Source organism: Calidris pugnax, unplaced genomic scaffold, assembly GCF_001431845.1.
Source record: "Calidris pugnax isolate Ruff unplaced genomic scaffold, ASM143184v1 scaffold43, whole genome shotgun sequence".
Taxonomy (NCBI): domain Eukaryota; kingdom Metazoa; phylum Chordata; class Aves; order Charadriiformes; family Scolopacidae; genus Calidris; species Calidris pugnax.
In genome coordinates, this window is record NW_015090759.1 from 107,437 (window position 1) to 115,206 (window position 7,770).

The 7,770-nt window shown below is 44.3% G+C and overlaps 1 protein-coding gene across 1 annotated transcript; it reads right to left on the minus strand.

The window, feature by feature from the left end:
- Positions 1-869: 869 nt before the first annotated feature.
- On the minus strand, positions 870-7,565 carry IL22RA2 (interleukin 22 receptor, alpha 2). The gene is given in 7 exon segments (XM_014938825.1): positions 870-988; positions 2,714-2,893; positions 3,368-3,537; positions 5,204-5,382; positions 6,367-6,517; positions 7,450-7,537; positions 7,539-7,565. Coding segments are annotated over 6 exon segments (771 nt in total). The 3' UTR covers positions 870-988; positions 2,714-2,737.
- Positions 7,566-7,770: the final 205 nt, after the last annotated feature.

A 7,770-nucleotide genomic window follows, 5' to 3' on the forward strand; every position in this document is an offset into this window, starting at 1 on the left:
ATAAGTCCCGTTTCCCAAAGAAAATTACTTAAATTGAGAAACTGTGTGATTATGGGCAGGGTAAAACAACTGGAAGAAATGGGACAGGAGCAACAAGGGAAGTGTGGTGAAGGAAATCTGGTTTTGTGGACTAGATGTGGATGCAGCTAATCTAGTCATTAAATATATCATGTGTTAGAATCAGATAGTGGAAATATTTAATCTGTAATGCTCTTTTTCATTCTGATGAAGGCGAGAGTGACCAGAATTCACTTACTCAAACACATCCTCCTCCTGGATGCCTACTGCCAGCGATGAAGAGTTGTAGGAGCAAAATCATTAGAAACCACAGGTGATGGTCAACACCCACTCATCATGTCCTGATAAACGGCTGGAATAGGAGGTCTTTTCCATTTAACTGCCTGTCATTGACTAAAAGTGAGCATCTTTTCTGTTCTGGTTTAAACGAGCTCCTGCCTAATCACATCCTGGTTTCACGACCAGAAATGTTATGTTGAGGGCACTGTGAAGACAATGTGAGTGCGGGGTATGCTCCTGGACTATAGAGTTCTTACTGTAAGGAAAGGATGCTTTTTTTTATTGCAACCTTTTCTTTTATTGCAAAAAAGGTTGCAACCTTTGTTGCAGGAGAAATAAAGTATCTGCAACTTCTATTTTATAAACTGTATTTGAATTCCAAGGCTTAAAATAGAAAACCCCTAGGAACAATCTTAAAGAGATTTTCACAAGAGCTTTTTGCTTTCTTTTGTACTACAGTACATTACTATTTGCTTTCTAAATGCAAACCCATACCTTTTTAAATTGTAATATAGGACATACAAGTTATCCTTGGCCTTTGCATCCAAAAGTAATTATGATGAATCAAATAATTGAGTGCAGCAAAGTTTAATTTAAAAAGCATCGAAGTATGTATTCCAGACATAGACCACATATTTTGATTTATAGCTGGATCTGTGATGAGAGGCATCTTCTGCCATTATTCCTGTAACTGGGAAGAGAAAGAGAATTGCTGTTGGAGTGTGCATTTAGCTGGATGGTATTTGATTTAACTTAAAATGCAACTCATGCCATTTGCCTGCATCCTTCCTGTACCTCTGCAGGTCGTTCAGCAGCTCCTAACCTGAGCTTCCAGCCTTTCACAGTACTGGAAAAAGCAAGGAAAAATGCAGGAAAATCACCAAGAAACTGGCTCCCTCCTCAGCCTAAACCCACTGACCAAGTCTCAAGAAAGACCAACGTTAGGCATCATATTATAAAGCAGAAGAAAGAAAAATTTTTATGGTTAGAGTACCAGGCTGAGAACCGAAGCACAGAATCATAGAATCATCTAGGTTGGAATATTTTTATGGTTAGAGTACCAGGTTGGGAACCGAAGCACAGAATCATAGATTCATCTAGGTTGGAAAGGACCTTAAAGATCAGCTAGTCCAACCATCAACCTAACTATGACAAAAAATAAATAAGTTGGAAGGGACCTTAAAGATCATCTAGTCCAACCATCAACCTGACTCTGACAAAAAATAAATAAGAAATAAGCAACAAAAAAATCACTAAACCATATTCTTGAGGACCATGTCAACCCGTCTTTTGAACACCTCCAGGTGCCTCAACCGCTTCCCCGGGCAGCCCATTCCAACGGTGGATAACCCTTTCAGTGAAGAAATTTTTCCTAATATCCGATCTAAACCTCGCCTGGTGCAATTTGAGGCCATTTCCCCTTGTCCTATCTCCTGTGACTTGGGAAAAGAGACCGACCCCCGCTACTCTACAACCCCCTTCAGGGAGTTGTAGAGAGCGAGAAGGTCTCCCCTCAGCCTCCTCTTCTTCAGACTGAACACCCCCAGCTCCCTCAGCCTCTCCTCATAAGACTTACTCTCCAGACCCCTCACCAGCTTCGTTGCCCTTCTCTGGACCCCCTCCAGCACCTCACTGTCTTTTTTGTTCAAACTTTGATGCTTTTTCCAGTTTTCCCTTGTTACCCCTAGAAAGGACCCAAATCTGAGCTTGCTAAGGCCAATGACGCCGAAATCAACTTTGGCTTAGATCTTTATACACACTGTGCCTTGTACCTGTAAGGCAGGATCAACAGTAAATCTCTCTGTTGGGCCTATGGTATGTGAAGAGAGTCTAGTGATTAAAGTAAGTAAACAAACAGATTTTTCAGACCAGCTAAGTGAGCTAACTCCTGCATTTTGGCCCACAGAAACTCATGAAATTTGATAACCGATTTATTTTTAAACTCGTTACACCTGAAGAACGGCCATGAAAGAAGGACAGGCTCATTTCAGTTCAATACATCAGATAAATCCCCGAGGGGAATTGCAGAGCTTGCAGCAGAATTACATGTGAGTAAAGTTGGAGGCTACTCATTTTCCGAGTTAATTATTACTTGACAGCAATAAAAACTGATGAAAGCAATAGTATGTATAACTATTTAAAGAAAGGGAAGGGGGAGGTGTGTCTGAGGACCGTGGCAGTGTGCAAATAATTATCCACACCGTTCCTCTAATCTCCTTGGCCGTATCCTTCTCGGCTGGTGTGAAACCAGCTGAGATGCTGTAAGAGCTCTGGGGTGTCATGTGGGATGGCAAGCTTCATACCGCCCCCGTTTTGTTTTGTTTTGTTTTTTAATCCTTTTGGAGAACATCTTTCCTTTGGTGAGGGGACAGCCCTTGACTTCCAGAGTCATCTCCAGCTTCAGGTGGTGACTTACCCCTTGGCAGAGGTACCAGCCCTGTCACTGCAGCACGGTGCACTGCCGGCTGCTGTAGGCACTGCTGCGGTCCAGCCTCGGCACGTAGGTTTTGGCCACGATGCAGTAGCTGACCCCCGGCCTCAAGTCTTCTATTTTAATAACCTTGTCTTTTCCTTCGTAGACCAGGACTCTGTGTCGCTTCGGAGTGGAAGTAAAAAGAGCCAGTCAAGCACATTGTGCCTGTGACTCAACTCTGATAAGGCTGGAGGAGGCAGAGCAGCACGTGGACTTGCACGAAGTCAACAACATTAGTAATTTATGATTTTTAAAGAACATTCTTCCCAAAAGAACCTCTTCTCCTATCCCCTTTTTTTTTTTTTTTTTTTTTTAATCTAGGCCTTAAATTACGAAATACTAAGTTGATGGGAAAGAATAGAGGGACTTAAATTACAAAATACTAAGTTGATGGGAAAGAATAGAGGGAGGAATTACAATTTGATTCAATAAAATTCAATTCCTGAAAAATAAGCCTGCTTTGTTTTCAAATACATACACAGTTACTCCATGGCCTCACAATCCCAGCTGACTATTTCAACTGTAAAACAAGAATGGTGTACCCATACTTTCCTGGCTTCTCAACGGCAAGGGATTTATAACTTAATATGCACTTACCTCGTCTAGCAAGTTGTTAATGATGAAGACTTGATATAGCAGATCATAATAATTTGTCATTGGTATGTTGCTGCCTTTCCTCCTTTTATATGGAGAACGTGGAGGCTGGAGCTTTAGTATTATGGATTTGTTGCTATGAAGCACAGTTACCATCGGAGGTCCTATCACAGCTAAGGAAACACACCAAAGTGATGAACAAAATTACAGCTTATTAATAACGTTTCACGGACCACAATTTGAATTCTTTCAACGATTTATAGTTCTTGTTACCAACGTTGTATTATGCTGTATTTACTGCTGAAGTGCCACTATGTAAATCCTTACTCCTTGGTGGTTACTGCTTGGGACATTTTGAGGATGACGTTTCCCATGTTTGTAAATCTATTTTTGAGCCAAAGTCTTTGAAACCTCTCAGAGCTGCAAGTTGCTGACTGCAGGCTGGTCAAGCAAAGTGCTTTGGATTCTTTGCCCTGATTTTTTTTTCTTTTCCTGTATTTATCTGAGTATATAAAACAGCTATTTGAACCATTTCAGTTATGCCAAGGATGGATCTTCAATCATTACTTCCAATTATTTATTTTTTTTTGCATTTTCTTGGTTAAACGCAGCTCTGGGTTCAAAGTAGGTAGTGTCTGCCTCGTGTCTCTCCAGGAGGAGGAGGTGGCACAGGGCAAGATGCTACAAGGTGCTGCTTTGTGGTGTCTTCTGTACAAGAGGCTGATGGCAGTTTGCACTTCAGGGCTGTAAAGTGACCTGCATTGACATTCACAATTCAATTTTGCATTGACCAGTAAAGGAAAACTGGTTAATCCACGGGGAACTTGCTGATAGGTACACCAGTACTGCTCAGTGGTTTGACAGTACTTCAATTTCATAGCATCATAGAACCATGGAATGGTTTGGATTGGAAGGGACCTTAAAGATCATCCAGTTCCAACCCCCTGCCCTGGGCAGGGACACCTCCCACCAGACCAGGTTGCTCCAAGCCCCATCCAGCCTGGCCTTGAACCCCTCCAGGGATGGGGCAGCCACAGCTTCTCTGGGCAACCTCTTCCAGTGTCTCACCACCCTCACAGCAAAGAATTTATTCCTCAGATCTAACCTAAATCTCCCCTCTTTCAGTTAACCAATACCCCTGATATTGCCCCACTCCCTGATGAAGATTCCCCCCCCATCGCTCCTGTAGCCCCTTTAGGGACTGGAAGGGGCTCTAAGGTCTCCCCGGAGCCTTCTCTTCTTCAAGCTGCACAATCCCAACTCTCTCAGCCTGTCCTCACAGCAGAGGTGCTACCACCCCAGCCCTACAGTATTTCTAACATACTATGGCATTATAATGACTTTACTAACTAAAGGTTAGTAAAGGACACTTTGCTCGTGTCCTGTAGAATGACACTGCAGTGGAGAAAATGCATAAATGCGAGAAGATTGGAAGCCACAAGGCTCTCAGCCCTCTTATCCCTGTTCCCCTCAAGGACAGAACGTTTCCTTCATTTTCCACCTTGTGCCCAGCCCTTCCAGCAGCATGAAAAAAAGCTGAAAATAATTTTTATAATTCCATGCTTTGAGGATGGGGTTAACTTAAAGTGAGCCAAGCATTTCTGATCCCCTAAACAGATAAGTGGCTACTTACCCACGATTGGTTGGCATCCAAGTGTGGGGAAAATTATTTTATCACAGCCCTTCACGTGAGAGCTATTGACTGGCAACTTCTTTTGATACAGCTTTGTAGCTAGAACAGGATTACTCATGTTCGCAGATTGTGAGCAAAAGTGCTGCATTCCACCCCACAGAAAATCCAATTTCTTTCTCAGAGAGACCCCAGATGTTTGTACTTACTTTCTCGCCAGGGAGTGAATCTGCAGCTGAGGCTCCAGTCGGAATAGACACCAGCTGAGGCGGCTTTCACTCTGCCGTAGTAAGGCTCTTGGACATCAGAGGTCTCACTCGTTAGGTCACAGACGTGGCTTTGAATCCCCCAGCAGTCGTCTTTGTTCTGCCATGTGCTCTGCCCGTACCTGTGGAGAAGGAGGAGGAGGAAGGATGGAGGCTTTAGCTGTCGCCAACCATCTCCGTAGAGGTTTTTAACCACCCGTTTTAACTCAGCGCTACTGACAAGCGTTTTGCCGTGGAATTTAACTCCCTTCTTCAACTTGATGGCAGGGAAGATTGATTTCATGGCTGTTTGGGAGCTACAGGTCTCTGTCTTTTTGGAAAGAAACCTAAAGAGGAAGAGATGTGGGTCACCAGCCCCATAGGAAGCCCCTGCACACTCGCTCCTCTGGAGAGGTGGGTGAGCTTTGGCTTAGCCAGTATGTTTAATGATGGGCAGAATGCTGGTTTCCACCAACTGATTTCCCAAAGGTGACGTCAGGGGTTCGCCAGGCATGTCAGGGACAGGAGCACTGAGGACCAGCCCCTAGTGCTGCTGGAAGGTCGCCATCTGAAGCACCCTGCAGCACTGTCCTGGGGGGAGGTGGGCCACCAAAATACCTTAAACCTCCTGTCGCAGAAGTACCTGACCTGGCTAGGCTTGGACTTGGTGGCCTCCAAAAGTCTCCAGGAAGAGATGTGGGTCACCAGCCCCATAGGAAGCCCCTGCACACTCGCTCCTCTGGAGAGGTGGGTGAGCTTTGGCTTAGCCAGTATGTTTAATGATGGGCAGAATGCTGGTTTCCACCAACTGACCTCTGAATATCCTGTGTCACCTGAGAAATCCCTTCTGTGCAGGGATGGGTCAATTTCCCAAAGGTGATGCCAGGGCCTCACCAGGCATGTCAGGGACAGGAGCACTGAGGACCAGCCCCTAGTGCTGCTGGAAGGTCGCCATCTGAAGCACCCTGCAGCACTGTCCTGGGGGGAGGTGGGCCACCAAAATACCTTAAACCTCCTGTCGCAGAAGTACCTGACCTGGCTAGGCTTGGACTTGGTGGCCTCCAAAAGTCTGAGAAATCCCTTCTGTGCAGGGATGGGTCTGAGACTGGTTTTCCCCTGGTACTTACACTTTATACTGCACGAAGTAGAGGGTGTCTCTTGCCTCTCCAGCCCTCCCCGGCTGCCAATGCAAAGTGCTGTTGAGGTTGAAGGACCGAAACTCTACCTTCTGTGGCTTAATGGAAGCTTGCAGGTCTGGGTTTTCCAGCACGACAATCGCTGCAAATAATAAAGGCTGGTAAGAGAACGTTTTTGTCACAAACATGCTCCTCTGAGTTTAAATCGGGGGCGGGGGGGAATTGCTACAGCTCATTTGTTTTCATGACCAGCAGACAGCAGGGAAATCAAATCTTCTGGGTCTCATGTTCAAAACTTTCCAGATCTAGAAGTTACAGAACAAACAGGCTTGGTGTTATGAAAGGAACACTTTTATGTGGTTTGCTTTTGGTTGGGTTCGTGGTTTTTTTTTATTTCATTTTTCCTCAGTGAGTTTGCTGTGATGAAAGATGCCGGGTGGACATCCCAGGAAACAAAACCCTCCAGATCCATTCACAGAGCCTGCAGGAAGCACCCACATGAGTATTTAAGCTCGAGTGCTCTTTCCTCCACATCTCAGCTTTAACCTGCAGGGATTACAGCTGTTTTTAAAAGTTGTCACAATGGTGTTTATCAGCTCTTGCCTAATTAAAAATAACCTGAGATTCACTGCTTTTCCTATCTGAACTTCTGGAAGAAGCTGCCTGATAATTTTCAAGATAATCTGTTTTCAAACTCTGATGGTTACAGATGACAGAATCAGTTAATAACCTCTCTGAAGCATCCAAACACTAATTTTTTTCCGAGTTTCGTGACCCAGATGACTCACTATTACTGCAGCTTTATCCCTGGCATATCACAAAATCAGGTAAGACTTGTATTAGTTGAATTGAAGCTACAGTAGGTAACACAGCTATGAATAAATTTAATGGGAAACAGGCTTGTTTTAGCTGTATTTTAGGACTTTGATAGACAGAATAACAGACTGATTTGGAAATGACAGGACTTTTGAAACCCACCAAAAGACCCAGCGATTTCTTGATTCACCCAGAGATTGAAAAACAGACCCAGAGCCCCCTCCCCAGGTAGGAAAAGGGCAGAAAGCCTTTACTTACTGGTTATCTCATCCTGAAGCAGGTGCATCAGCAAGCAGAGGGAGGAAAGCGTGATCCCCCTCATGCTTAGGAGAGCAGCTCCATGACTGAAGAGCATCTCGCTTCCTCTTGGGCATGTCTTATGAGGAAGTAATTGTTGAGCACTCCAGAGTTCCCCTTATTTTCAGCGGTTTCCAAATTCCCCAATTTGGCTTTGGTTTAATTTAGCTGAAAAACATATGAGTTACTCTAAATTAAACATGAACAATTGTTCTTACTTGGCAGCTGTGGTCACTCTGAAGTTTGGAACTAATTATGAAGCAAACCAGCATGAAAAAGGTC